General features: G+C 44.6%; 1 protein-coding gene across 5 annotated transcripts in view; it reads right to left on the bottom strand.

The window, feature by feature from the left end:
* LOC126285013 (uncharacterized) overlaps positions 1–15,261 on the bottom strand; it is an 84,126-nt gene that overhangs the window by 64,648 nt on the left and 4,217 nt on the right. For all 5 annotated transcript variants that reach the window (XR_007551595.1, XR_007551598.1, XR_007551596.1 and 2 more), the window contains exon 2: positions 1,292–1,566. Coding sequence is in view for 1 of the 5 variants with exons in the window: in XM_049984323.1 (XP_049840280.1) it covers positions 1,292–1,566 (275 nt within the window). In the remaining 4 variants the exon portion in view is untranslated. The remainder of the gene's footprint in view (positions 1–1,291; positions 1,567–15,261) is intronic.

Below are 15,261 nucleotides of genomic sequence, written 5' to 3'. Positions count from 1 at the left end.
CACAAGCACTTACTTTAGTTCAAAAAGGGGTCCACTACTCAGGAACACTCATCTTCAATAGTTTGCCAGCAAACATAAAAAATTGGTTACAAATAAAGATCAGTTTAAAAGAAGCCTGAAAGACTTACTAATGGCCAACTCCCTCTACTCCATTGACGAAATTTTTAATAGAATACTTTTAGTACTGTTATTTCAGCTTAAAAAAATTCACATGTTCCACATCTACGAGGATCTCCTCAGCGCGGATCTATGAAACGAAAAACTAATCTAAACTGGGTCAAGCCGTCGGTTTAACGGCGACACGGTAAAAGCATTCAACTAAACTTGTTATGTGAGCTTACAGTGGAAGACGTCAAGTCTTACATCAATTACTTGAGAATGGATGAGCATACATTTCTGTATGTGCTCAGTGAAGTGTATCCTCACATCAAAAAGCACAATATTCACTTAAGAACTGCTACATCTTCAGAATACAGGCTCACTGTAACACACCAATTCCTTGCTACAGGAGAGGGTTATGTTTGGTTAGGTTTGCTTAGATCTGGTTCCCAGTCTTCTTAATCTGTTTTTGTATTCAGGGTGCCTCACATTGTAAAGCGCCACATCAGCTTCATACTTCTCTATTAATTTTGTAGTTGTCGGCACACACCAATTGTATTTACCGGCAATGTTTATAAAAACACTACAGAAAACAGAACGCTGCAGCGATGCTAGCGCTCCATGTGGTAACATGTCACATTGCAGTGAACAGAACGCAAGCGATTTCTTTGATCAAACCTACAGCGAGGCCCTAGATTTGATCAAATATTGGACGACATTTAACAAATTTCCTATTAAAACATAAAATATCTTTGACAAAGATTTTTGGCAAAGATATTTGACAAAGAAATTTGATAGTGTAATACTGACTATGCGCTGTTCACATCCAACTGCCCAACATTACAATAGTGAATATTCCAAAAATGCCAACAAGCCACATACTGCACACAGCACAGTCAGAGATTTTCATACAGAGCGCTACGTGGCGTTACCAACATAAAAACCTAAACAGCCTACTTACAAGCTTAGGTAGGCGTTATTGTCACAATGAGTTGTTGATGTTTGAGGTTCTTCATTTCGATTCTTACTATGAGAAGGGAAGCTTTCCGACGATGTCCACAATCGAAACTTAGTGAACAGCCATACCTTACCGCAAATGACACATTGCGATTGTTTTCAGTTGTGGTGAAATATATGTAACCAAACCGACAAGATTTACGACCTACTCCAGGTTCTGCGCAGTGCGAATTACCGGATCTGTGGCAGAGATCATGTCCTCTTCATAATTGGTGAACGCCTCCATGACGACAAGTTTCAGCGTGATGGGGGGATTATCGAACCTCACGTCGACGTAGTCGGACGGGGAGTTGAAAGTGAAGGCGGTCACCTCCTTGGTGGTCAGCACCAGATACTCTGCTTCAGCAGCCGTGTCGTCCTTGAGATTGCCCACGTATCTGGACACATTGAGGGCGCTATTCCAGCTGGAGTCGCTGATTGGGGTGCCGTCAAACAGCAGGTCGCAGGTCGCTGCAACAGTTAAAAGACAGTGCAGAGTGGCAGGTGGGCATCTCAGTGGCGAGTATCCTATGACTAACAGCTTGGAGCCACAACGACATCATGTGCTATCTTTGATTCAGGTAGTCTGTTTATTACTCAATTTCTTGTGATGTTTACTCGATGAACCCGAACGACATAGCGAAGCATTGCTTGAAGAACGCTATCTCCTTTTTAAATTAAAAAAAAATTTCAAAGTTATTTTCTTGCGCGAATGTGCGATCTTTTCTGAATGAAATATTTCACGTCGTCCATAAAAAATTAATAAAACGTCTATGAACTGTGAATTCAGATTAACAGTACCAGATAAATCAACATCGAAGGAATAGCGTTTTCAAATGTTTGTAACTTTTCTATCGTCTCCATCGAATTGAGCAGACGTATTTTATGTAAATCTCTCTCCCTCTCTGTAGAAGGAATTAATGTTGATTTATAGTTAAATATATAAATACGGACTGAAACTAAGTATCATTGAAAACAAAATGTACTCCCCGCAAGCAAGTGGAGCATGGTTTGTGATTTTTGAAATATGTATTTCTGAAAAGCTAACTAGAACTGTGATCTCAGCAGATCGTGGTAAAGAGATGCAATGTGCCGAATGGCGATTCGCGTTTAGACATTGACTTCATTCTGCTATAGGCATAGCACTTCGCTGAGATTGTTTGAGGATCATTTAATAGTGACATGCGATCATTGTTAGCAAGCACAAATTACGTATGATCCAGCCTTTCTCTTCGAAAATCGATTCTGCTGCGCTCTTTTCTGTCAGGCACAGACTCCACGGAACTGATAGTAAATTTTATTTTGAAGTCATTGCATACTTTTTAGATGGGTATGAGATACAACCCCCCCAAGAACCATGGACCTTGCCGTTGGTGGGGAGGCTTGCGTGCCTCAGCGATACAGATGGCCGTACCGTAGGTGCAACCACAACGGAGGGGTATCTGTTGAGAGGCCAGACAAACATGTGGTTCCTGAAGAGGGGCAGCAGCCTTTTCAGTAGTTGCAGGGGCAACTGTCTGGATGATTGACTGACCTGGCCTTGCAACATTAACCAAAACGGCCTTGCTGTGCTGGTACTGCGAACGGCTGAAAGCAAGGGGAAACTACAGTCGTAATTATTCCCGAGGACATGCAGCGTTACTGTATGATTAAATGATGATGGCGTCCTCTTGGGTAAAATATTCCGGAGGTAAAATAGTCCCCCATTCGGATCTCCGGGCGAGGACTACTCAAGAGGATGTCGTTATCAGGAGAAAGAAAACTGGCGTTCTACGGATCGGAGCGTGGAATGTCAGATCCCTTAGTCGGGCAGGTAGGTTAGAAAATTTAAAAAGGGAAATGTATAGGATAAAGTTAGATATAGTGGGAATTAGTGAAGTTCGGTGGCAGGAGGAACAAGACTTTTGGTCTGGTGAACACAGGGTTATAAATACAAAATCAAATAGGGGTAATGCAGGAGTAGGTTTAATAATGAATAAAACAATAGGAGAGCGGGGATGCTACTACAAACAGCATAGTGAACGCATTATTGTGGCCAGGATATACACAAAGCCCATGCCTACTACAGTAGTACAAGTTTATATGCCAACTAGCTCTGCAGATGAAGAAATTGATGAAATGTATGATGAGATAAAAGAAATTATTAAAGTAGTGAAGGGAGACGAAAATTTAATAGCAATGGGTGACTGGAATTCGTCAGTAGGAAAAGGGAGAGAAGGAAACATAATAGTTGATTATGGATTGGGGCTAAGAAATGAAAGAGGAAGCCGTCTGGTAGAATTTTGCACAGAGCATAACTTAATCATAGTTAACACTTGGTTCAAGAATCATAAAAGAAGGTTGTATACGTGGAAGAACCCTGGAGATACTAAAAGGTATCAGATAGATTATATAATGGTAAGACAAATTTAGGAACCAGGTTTTAAATTGTAGGACATTTCCAGGGGCAGATGTGGACTCTGACCACAATCTATTGGTTATAACCTGTAGGTTAAAACTGAAGAAACTGCAAAAAGGTGGGAATTTAAGGACATGGGATCTGGATAAGCTGAAAGAACCAGAGGTTGTACAGAGTCTCAGGGAGAGCATAAGGGAGCAATTGACAGGAATGAGGGAAAGAAATACGGTGGAAGAAGAATGGGTAGCTCTGAGGGATGAAGTTGTGAAGGCAGCAGACGATAAAGTAGGTAAAAAGACTAGGGCTGCTTGAAATCCTTGGGTAACAGAAGAAATATTGAATTTAATTGATGAAAGGAGAAAATATAAAAGTGCAGTAAGTGAAGCAGGCAAAAAGGAATACAAACTTCTCAAAAATGAGATCGACAGGAAGTGCAAAATGGCTAAGCAGGGATGGCTAGAGGCCAATGTAAGGATGTAGAAGCTTATCTCACTAGGGGTAAGATAGATACTGCCTACAGGAAAATTAAAGAGACCTTTGGAGAGAAGAGAACCACGTGTATGAATATCAAGAGCTCAGATGGAAACCCAGTTCTAAGCGAAGAAGGGAAGGTAGAAAGGTGGAAGGAGTATATAGAAGGTTTATACAAGGGCAAAGTACATGAGGACAATATTATGGAAATGGAAGAGGATGTAGATGAAGACAAAATGGGAGATACGATACTGCGTGAAGAGTTTGACAGAGCACTGAAAGACCTGAGTCGAAACAAGGCCCCCGGAGTAGACAACATTCCATTAGAACTACTGACGGCCTTGGGAGAGTCAGTCATGACAAAACTCTACCATCTGGTGAGCAAGATGTATGAGGCAGGCGAAATACCCTCAGACTTCAAGAAGAATATAATAATTCCAATCCTAAAGAAAGCAGGTGCTGACAGAAGTGAAAATTGCCGAACTATCAGTTTAATAATTCACAGCTGCAAAATACTAACGCGAATTCTTTACAGACGAATGGAAAAACTGGTAGATGCGGACCTAGGGGAGGATCAGATCGGATTCCGTAGAAATGTTGGAACACGTGAGGGAATACTGACCTTACGACTTATCTTAGAAGAAAGATTAAGAAAAGGCATACCTATGTTTCTCGCATTTGTAGACTTAGAGAAAGCTTTCGACAATGTTAACTGGAATACTCTCTTTCTAATTCTAAAGGTGGCAGGGGTAAAATACAGGGAGCGAAAGGCTATTTACAATTTGTACACAAACCAGATGGCAGTCATAAGAGTCGAGGGGCATGAAAGGGAAGCAGTGGTTGGGAAAGGAGTGAGACAGGGTTGTAGCCTCTCCCCGATGTTATTCAATCTGGATATTGAGCAAGCAGTAAAGGAAACAAAAGAAAAATTTGGAGTAGGTATTAAAATTCATGGAGAAGAAGTAAAAACTTTGCGGTTCGCCGATGACATTGTAATTCTGTCAGAGACGGCAAAGGACTTGGAAGAGCAGTTGAACGGAATGGACAGTGTCTTGAAAGGAGGATATAAGATGACCATCAACAAAAGCAAAACGAGGATAATGGAATGTAGTCAAATTAAATCGGGTGATGCTGAGGGAATTAGATTAGGAAATGAGACACTTAAAGTAGTAAAAGAGTTTTGCTATTTAGGAAGTAAAATAACTGATGATGGTCGAAGTAGAGAGGATATAAAATGTAGACTGGCAATGGCAAGGAAAGCGTTTCTGAGGAAGAGAAATTTGTTAATATCGAATATAGATTTATGTATCAGGAAGTCGTTTCTGAAAGTATTTGTATGGAGTGTTGCCATGTATGGAAATGAAACATGGACGATAACTAGTTTGGACAAGAAGAGAATACAAGCTATCGAAATGTGGTGCTACAGAAGAATGCTGAAGATAAGGTGGATAGATCACGTAACTAATGAGGAGGTATTGAATAGGATTGGGGAGAAGAGAAGTTTGTGGCACAACTTGACTAGAAGAAGGGATCGGTTGGTAGGACATGTTTTGAGGCATCAAGGGATCACAAATTTAGCATTGGAGGGCAGCGTGGAGGGTAAAAATCGTAGGGGGAGACCAAGAGATGAATAGACCAAGCAGATTCAGAAGGATGTAGGTTGCAGTAGGTACTGGGAGATGAAGCAGCTTGCACAGGATAGAGTAGCATGGAGAGCTGCATCTAACCAGTCTCAGAACTGAAAACAACAACAACAACAACAACAACAACATGAGATACAACAGGGACAATGCCCACCGCCATCATCAGTGACAGTTGCTACATTGCTCAATGACAAGGAAACAATATTCATTTGCTAACTTGATTTTTACAAATTCTGTCAGTTTTTTAAATACGGAAGCCAACAACGTGTCAAGGGGGGACGAGACTTACATGAGTGTGATTATTTGATTCAACGATCTGAAACTACATATAAAATACAGGGAAATCCACGAGTTGTTCACAAGAAGTTGTTTTATTCATATATCCATAATGTGTTGAAGCAATGAGTGGAAAGTGTGTTTGAATGGTTTAAATTCCTTAGACACGAAAATAACGGTGTCGAAGATGAGCCATATTCACATCAACAAGCAGAATTCCAGACAACATCGAAAGAATGCGACACATGCTTGCGGACGATCGGTGGCTGTCATTCAGAATAGAGAAAAGGAGACAAAGTGTTGTGGTTGGCAGGAGAGCCAACCGTATTGCTAAATGAGGCCGAAATGCACGTGTTTTAGCTCACGCAGGCTGGCGTGAGGTCTGGAACATGACAAGGGAATTAGAATTGGGAAAAACGGACGTAGCTGGTCGAATACTTAACTTTAATCCATTAATGGAGAACGTCGCTCTTTATGGTACATGATTCACAATATCAATAGTACGGATACTGGCGTCTTGCTAGGTCGTAGCAAATAACCTAGCTGAAGGCTAGGCTAACTATCGTCTCGGCAAATGGGAACGTAGAAGTCAGTGAACCATCGCTAGCAAAGTCGGCTGTACAACTGGGCGAGTGCTAGGGAGTCTCTGTAGACTAGACCTGCCGTGTTGCGGCGCTCGGCCTGCAATCACTGATAGTGGCGACACGCGGGTCCGACGTATACTACCGGACTGCGGCCGATTTAAAGGCTACCACCTAGCAAGTGTGGTGTCTGGCGGTGACACCCCCTCGAAAATCGGCGGACGGTTGTGGCATAAGGCTTCCGCCCGCCGTGGGGAGGACCGCATGTCGACGTATGCGACGAGGTGGGGAGCCTAACAACAGGTGACGCTGAGCCACCCGCACCCTGCCATTCGGACCGCGGGGAGCTAGGAAACGCCTGAAAACCTGCTCCAGGGTGCACGTCAACATGCGGTGTATGCGCCTGTAGAGAGACAGGAGGGGCCGATGAGTCGACCTCCATCGGGCCGGGGCACCCGACGGGCGAAGACGACATATGGTCCGGAGCGAGAAAGAGTTCCACGTCGGAGGACAACTGGTCACGGGAAGCGATCGGCGGCGTGTGACCCAGGGAGGCGCCCGGCGGTTGCAGCGACGCGTCCACTGCGGGCGTCGCCGGCGGGAGAACAGGCGGCGGCAGCGGCGGTGATGGCGGCGGCGGCGCGTCGCCATAGGGCAAAATGGAAGGCAGCGTCGGTAACACCTGGGGCTGAGGCGAGCCATAGATGGGTCCCCGGGGCGCTGACCGGACGGCACCGTCGCTGAAAGCAGACGGCGAGCGGCAGATCCCGTGCGACGGCAGAGGCGCAGCTGGTTGAGATGCCGGCGCACCTCACCAGAGGCCCCCAAAACGAGATACGTAGCGCGTCCAAGGCAGCGAAGAATGCGCCCTTCGAGCCAACGCCGTGAACCTCGATAGTGGCGATAGCAGACAACGTCGCCTGGAGCAAAAGCAGGTGTCTGCTGCTGCACAGGAACCTGATGCGGCGGATGTAGCAAAGATATCAAGGTTCGATGATGACGACCGTGGAGCAACTCAGCCGGCGAGCGACCATCTCGGGGCTGAGAGCGATACGAGGACAAAAAGAGCAATAACGCGTCCTCCCGAGAATGCGACTCTTTCAAATTCAACATCTGTGACTTGAAAGTCCTGACCAATCGTTCAGCGGCACCGTTTGACTGTGGCGAAAACGGCGCGGACGTCAGATGGTGAATACCATTGGCCTTGCAGAATGACTGAAATTCTGCGGACATGAATTGTGGGCCATTGTCGGAAACAATAGTCTGTGGAAGACCTTGAATGCAGAAGATAGCGGATAACGCTTCGATGGTGGCAGATGACTTCGTGGAAGACATCCGGACAACAAAAGGAAAATTAATGAACGAATCTACCACAATCAACCATCGAGCATTCCAGAATGGACCAGCAAAATTGATGTGTAAGCGTTTCCAAGGGGAAGTGGCTTTTGGCCATGCAAAGAATTTCCGCGGTGGTGCTGATTGTTGTTCGGCACACACCATGCAAGTAAAGCACATATTCGTAATCGCGGCATCGATTCCGAACCAAGTACAGTGCTGATGAGCAAGTTGTTTTGTTCTCACTATACCCCCATGTCCTTGGTGGAGAAGCTGTAAGACAGAGGACTGTAACGAAGGTGGTACCACGACCCTGGACTGATCACTATCAGAACGCAACAGCAAAACACCACGTCGTACAAAAAGTCTCCTTGTAAGCAAAAAAATCGGTGAACCAACCGGTCTCCGATACGTATCTTTGGTAAGGGCCATTGCGTAGCAAAAAAACGCAGAACGGGAGCAAGGACAGGGTCGGCAGCTGTGGCTGTAGCTACACGACGAAAATCAATCGGAAACGATTCGTCCACGTCATCGGTTTCCGCAGCAATGAACAGGCAAGCAAGTTCGGAGGAATCGAATGCCCTATCCTCAGCAACAGGCAAGCGGGACAACGCATCGGTGTTTCCGTGCTTAGCAGTGGACCGATACAAGATATGGTAGCGGTACTGCGAGAGGAAAATAGACCATCGAATGAATTTCTGCGCTGTACGTGGAGGTACAGGCTTGGTCGGATGAAAAAGCGATGTCAGTGGTTTGTGGTCTGTGATTATGGTAAAGTGACGACCATACAAGGAATCATGAAACTTTGTAACACCAAATACGAGAGCCAGTGCTTCTTCCTCGATCTGTGAGTAATTTCTTTGCGCAGACGAGAGCAATTTGGACGCAAAGGCAATAGGGCGATCGTGCGATCCATCTTTGTGCCCAAGTATAGCACCGATCCCAAAATCGGATGCATCCACCATCAACAAGAGGGGCTTCTGGGGATCGAATGGCGTAAGGCAAGTATTGGAAAGCAACGCCGATTTCAGCTGGCGAAAGGTGCGTTCGCATTCCGTCGTCCAGACGAACGGAACACCTTTACGGCGTAAGCGATGAAGCGGAGCTGAAATGGAAGAGGCATGCGGCACATATTTATGATAATAGTTGATTGTTCCCAGCACGCTCTGTAGCTGCTTCAAATTCTGCGGCGAAGGCAGGTCTTGTATGGCACGAAGGTGCGTTGGACTGGAATGTATGCCTTGGGCATGGAGTACATGTCCCAAGTATGGCAAGTCCCGAGCAAAAAACACACATTTGTCCTTCCGCAAGCGAAGACCATTTTGTCGCAAGACCTGAAATAATGTTCTGAGATTGGCCAAATGTTCTTCTTCCGTCTTTCCGGAGATCACAATATCGTCCAGATAATTTGCTGCAGTAGGGACCGACGCACAAACAGTTTGTAGATGTTGCTGAAACAATGCAGGGGCGGATGCACACCCGAATGGCAGTCGTTTGAATCGATACAAACCAAGATGCGTGTTAACCAGCAAAACGCGCTGGTATTCTTCGTCCACCGGTATTTGTAAGTACGCATCTGCGAGGTCCAACTTCGAAAAATATTTACTCGGGCACAGTTTGTCAAAGAGATCTTCCGGGAGGGGTAAAGAAAAAGTAGCAAATCACTAGTTGTGGATACACTGTTGCCTTGAAGTCCACACAAAGTCTCAACTTTCCGGAAGGTTTTGGCAAAATTACTAAGGGTGATGCCCAGAGAGAAGCCTGCACACGTTCAATGACTCCTTGTGATTCCAAATTGTGTAATTTTTTGCGACCTCATCACGCAATGCGTGGGGCATTGCGCGCTCTGAAAAATTTCGGTTGCGTGTTTACTTTCAGTTCCAAACGTGCTTTATAGTTCTTAGCGCAACCGAGGCCCGGTGCAAAAATGTCTGCAAATTCTTCACATAGACGAGAAACACTGTCTGAAGGCACAGTCTGGTTCACTGATAGGACCTGATTTACTATAGACAAGTTAAACAACCGAAATAAATCGAAACCAAACAAGTTCACTGCAGAAGAAGAACGCAGTACGTAAAATGACACAAGTTTTGTTTGTCCTTTGTATGTTGCAAGAAGGCTGCACTGTCCTAACACAGGGATATCTTGACCGGAATAGCTGCTTAGCTTAACATTTGCTGCACGCAACGGAGGTGTGCACAGCAGTTTGTCTTGATTGATCAGTGAAACTGCAGCTCCGGTATCGAGCTGGAATGGTATCACTTTGCCGTTAATGTCCAAGTCTACAAAAAGTTTATTGTCCTGCTGACGACAAGAGCGACTGTCTCGTGCAACGTGAACTGACACTGGTACATAATCACTTGCGACCTCACGGGAGTTCCGGCGATGTCGACGCACACTATTTTTGGGACGAACACAGTCACTGTTAGAGAGAGTGGCACTGCGCGGAGTGGAATGAACTACATGAATTTCCATGGGCGAAGTGTCGCGGGCCTGAGTATCCTTGGTTCGATTCCGATTCCGGAGCGAAGCAAAGGGCCTGGGACGGTTTTGATCTTCCGATCTGAGCTTTTTCTGGCAAACACTCTGAACATGTCCTTTTTTATTACAATAAAAGCAAATAGCTTGGCGTGACGGGCAATTCTCGCGCGAATGTTTAGTAGCACACCGCGGGCATGATTTGATCACTGCATTTGCCTGCCGGCGCGGCACACGTGGCTGAGAGCCTGGCGGCAGCGGCGCTGCCGCGCGCGCGGGCTGTTTACTGCTCCGTGCAGCTCGCCCGGCGTGCCGGTTAACCTGACACACTGCTGGCGAAGTTTCAAATGATTCCTGAGCAAAGTCAAGTGTGTCCTGCCGATACAATATGTCCATCACTTGTTGAAGGGAGGGATTTACTAGTTTCAAAATCTGTTCCCTTATACGAACATCAGAAACGTTCTGTGCAATTGCATCACGTACCATAGTATCTGAATAAGGGAGTCCACATTAACACTCAAAAGCACAATCTGTAGTAAGGCCTTGCAAGGTTGTAACCCACTCCCGATTAGTATGTCCTGCCGTACGTTTTGTACGAAAGAAGGTATACCTTTTCGCAACTACATTGACTGATTCTTTGAAATATGCATCTAATGCAGACAAAATTTTTCGTAGGACAGAGTTGTTACGTCGCGTCGGGGAAATAATTTGACCATCACACGGTAAGTGGTCACGTCGACCGACGATAATAAAAAAGGCTGCCGCTCGTTACCTAGAATTCTGTAGGCGGCGAGATGGAATCCAAATTGGCGTGACCACTCCGGCCAGCTTTCCAGTGCAGCATCAAAAGGTCGAAAAGTGGGCGCAACTGCGTGTTGTGGCTGCGTTAGCGGTGAAGCGGGTGCTACCGCATCGTGTTGCATCGCACGTTGACCCTGGACGAGCTGTCCAAGGGCATCCAGTAAGGCCTGCGTCTGCTGATTCTGTAAGCGATAAAATTCGGACAGTACATCTGGAGATTGTGGAGAAGCCATTACACAAGTAAATCAGGGCAATATCCATACGAACGCGGTTTTGCCTCGTCGCAAATGTTGTGGTTGGCAGGAGAGCCAACACCGTTACTACAGGAGGCCGAAAGGCACGCGTTTTAGTTTACGCAGGCTGGCGTGAGGTCTGGAACATGACAAGGGAATTAGAATTGTGAAAAATGGACGTAGCTGGTGGAATACTTAACTTTAATCCATTAATGGAGAACGTCGCTCTTTATGGTACATGATTCACAATATCTATAGTACGGATACTGGTGCCTTGCTAGGTCGTAGCAAATGACGTAGCTGAAGGCTATGCTAACTATCGTCTCGGCAAATGAGAGCGTATTTTGTCAGTGAACCATCGCTAGCAAAGTCGGCTGTACAACTGGGGCGAGTGCTAGGAAGTGTCTCTAGACCTGCCGTGTGGCGGCTCTCGGTCTGCAATCACTGATAGTGGCGACACGCGGGTCCGACGTATACTACCGAACCGCGACCGATTTAAAGGTGATTACTTTGGAGGCCAGTAAAGACGTTTGGTTTGCAGCTCTTGTTTCTTTTATTTTCTGTGACGATTCACCGAATTTTTCAGTCGCACATTGTACGTCACCTTCACAGCATAAGTGAAATCTATAATTAAAAACATAGAGAATAGGACATGGCAACACACGAAAGAGAGACGCCTGACAGACTACCCTGTATATACAACATTGTTTTACATATTGTCGATGAAATTTATCTATTACCGTTAAAAATTAATAACTTCTAAACATCTTAAGCTATCTTAAATGATAGTGTCGACTCTTACTGCTTGAACAGCACTACCGAGAATACCTTCAGAATTTATACTAAAGCAGACCACACATCAACCATAGACCTTGCCATTGGTGGGGAGGCTTGCATGCCTCAGCGATACAGATACCTGTACGGTAGGTGCAACCACAACGGAGGGGTATCTGTTGAGAGGCCAGATAAACATATGGTTCCTGAAGAGGGGCAGCAGCCTTTTCAGTAGTTGCAGGGGCAACAGTCTGGATGATTGATTGACCTGGCCTTGCAACATTAACCAAAACGGCCTTGCTGTGCTGGTACTGCGAACGGCTGAAAGCAAGGGGAAACTGCGGCCGCAGTTCTTTCCGAGGGCATGCAGCTTTACTGTACGGATAAATGATGATGGCGTCCTCTTGGGTAAAATATTCCGGAGGTAAAATAGTCCCCCATTCGAATCTCCGGGCGGGGACTACTCAAGAGGACGTCGTTACCAGGAGAAAGAAAACTGGCGTTATACGGATCGGAGCGTGGAATGTCAGATCCCTTAATCGGGCAGGTAGGTTAGGAAATTTAAAAAGAGAAGTGGATAGGATAAAGTTGGATATAGTGGGAATTAGTGAAGTTCGGTGCCAGGAGGAACAAGACTTTTGGTCAGGTGAATACAGGGTTATAAATACAAAATCAAATAGGGGTAATGCAGGAGTAGGTTTAATAATGAATAAAACAATAGGAATGCGGGTAAGCTACTACAAACTGCACAGCGAACGCATTGTTGTGGCCACGATAGACACGAAGCCCACACCTACTACAGAAGTACAAGTCTATATGCCTACTAGCTCTGCAGATGACGAAGAAATTGAAGAAATGTATGATCAGATAAAAGAAATTATTCAGATAGTGAAGGGAGATGAAAATTTAATAGTCATCGGTGACTGGAATTCGATAGTAGGAAAAGGAAGAGAAGGAAACGTAGTAGGTGAATATGGATTGGGGTTAAGAAATGAAAGAGGAAGCCGCCTGGTGGAATTTTGCACAGAGCACAACTTAATCATAGCTAACACTTGGTTCAAGAATCATAAAAGAAGCTTGTATACATGGAAGAAGCCTGGAGATACTGACAGGTTTCAGATAGATTATATAATGGTAAGACAGAGATTTAGGAACCAGGTTTTAAATTGTAAGACATTTCCAGGGGCAGATGTGGACTCTGACCACAATCTATTGGTTAAGACCTGTAGATTAAACCTAAAAAAACTGCAAAAAGGTGGGAATTTAAGGAGATGGGTACTGGATAAACTAAAAGAACCAGAGGTTGTACAGAGTCTCAGGGAGAGCATAAGGGAGCAATTGACAGGAATGAGGGAAAGAAATACGGTGGAAGAAGAATGGGTAGCTTTGAGGGATGAAGTAGTGAAGGCAGCAGAGGATCAAATAGGTAAAAACACGAGGGCTGGTAGAAATCCTTGGGTGACAGAAGAAATATTGAACTTATTTGACGAAAGGAGAAAATATAAAAATGCAGTAAATGAAGCAGGCAAAAAGGAATACAAACGTCTCAGAAATGAGATCGACAGGAAGTGCAAAATGGCTAAGCAGGCATGGCTAGAGGCCAAAAGTAAGCATGTAGAGACTTATCTCACTAGGGGTAAGATAGATACTGCCTACAGGAAAATTAAAGAGACCTTTGGAGAAAAGAGAACCACTTGTATGAATATCAAGAGCTCAGATGGAAACCCAGTTCTAAGCGAAGAAGGGAAGGCAGAAAGGTGGAAGGAGTATATAGAGGGTCTATACAAAGGCTATGTACTTGAGGGCAATGTTATAGAAATGGAAGAGGATGTAGATGAAGATGAAATGGGACGTATGATAATGCGTGAAGACTTCTGCAGAGCACTAAAAGACATAAGTGGAAACAAGGCCCCTGGAGTAGACAACATTCTATTAGAACTACTGACAGCCTGACAAAACACTACCATCTGGTGAGCAAAATCTATGAGACAGGCGAAACACCCTCAAACTTCAACAAGAATATAATAATTCCAATCCCAAAGAAAGCAGGTGTTGACAGATGTGAAAATTACCGAACAATCAGTTTAATAAGTCACAGCTGCAAAATACTAACGCGAATTCTTTACAGACGAATGGAAAAAACTGGTAGAAGCCAACCTCGGGGAAGATCAGTTTGGATTCCGTAGAAATGTTGGAACACTTGAGGCAATACTGACTCTACGACTTATCTTACAAGCTAGATTAAGAAAAGGCAAACCTACGTTTCTAGCATTTGTAGACTTAGAGAAAGCTTTTGAAAATGTTGACTGGAATACTCTCTTTCAAATTCTGAAGGTGGCAGGAGTAAATTACAGGGAGCGAAAGGCGATTTACAATTTGTACGTAAGTCAGATTGCAGTTATAAGAGTCGACGGGCATGAAAGGGAAGTAGTGGTTGGGAAGGGAGTGAGACAGGGTTGTAGCTTCTCCTCGATGTTGTTCAATCCGTATATTGAGCAAGCAGTAAAGGAAACAAAAGAAAAATTCGGAGTAGGTATTAAAATCCACGGAGAAGAAATAAAAACTTTGAGGTTCGCCGATGACATTGTAATTCTGTCAGAGACAGCAAAGGACTTGGAAGAGCAGTTGAACGGAATGGACAGTGTCTTGAAAGGAGGATATAAGATGAACGGCAACAAAAGCATAATCTAGGATAATGGAATGTAGTCGAATTAAGTAGGGTGATGCTGAGGGAATTAAGTTAGGAAATGAGACACCTAAAGTAGTAAAGGAGATTTGCTTTTTTGGGGAGCAAAATAACTGATGATGGTCGAAGTAGAGAGGATATAAAATGTAGACTGGCAATGGCAAGGAAAGCGTTTCTGAAGAAGAGAAATTTGTAAACATCGAGTATAGATTTAAGTGTCAGGAAGTCGTTTCTGAAAGTATTTGTATGGAGTGTAGTAGTGTGTGAAAGTGAAACATGGATGATAAATATTTTGGACAAGAAGAGAATAGAAGCTTTCGAAATGTGGTGCTACAGAAGAATGCTGAAGATTAGATACGTAGATCACATAAGTAATGTTGAGGTATTGAATAGAATTGGGGAGAAGAGGAGTTTGTGGCACAACTTGACGAGAAGAAGGGATAGGTTGGTAGGACATGTTCTGAGCCATAAAGGAATGACCAATTTAGTA

Source organism: Schistocerca gregaria, chromosome 8, assembly GCF_023897955.1.
Source record: "Schistocerca gregaria isolate iqSchGreg1 chromosome 8, iqSchGreg1.2, whole genome shotgun sequence".
NCBI lineage: Eukaryota > Metazoa > Arthropoda > Insecta > Orthoptera > Acrididae > Schistocerca > Schistocerca gregaria.
Note: the sequence above shows the minus strand (reverse complement) of the source record. Positions and strands in the feature narration are given on the sequence as shown.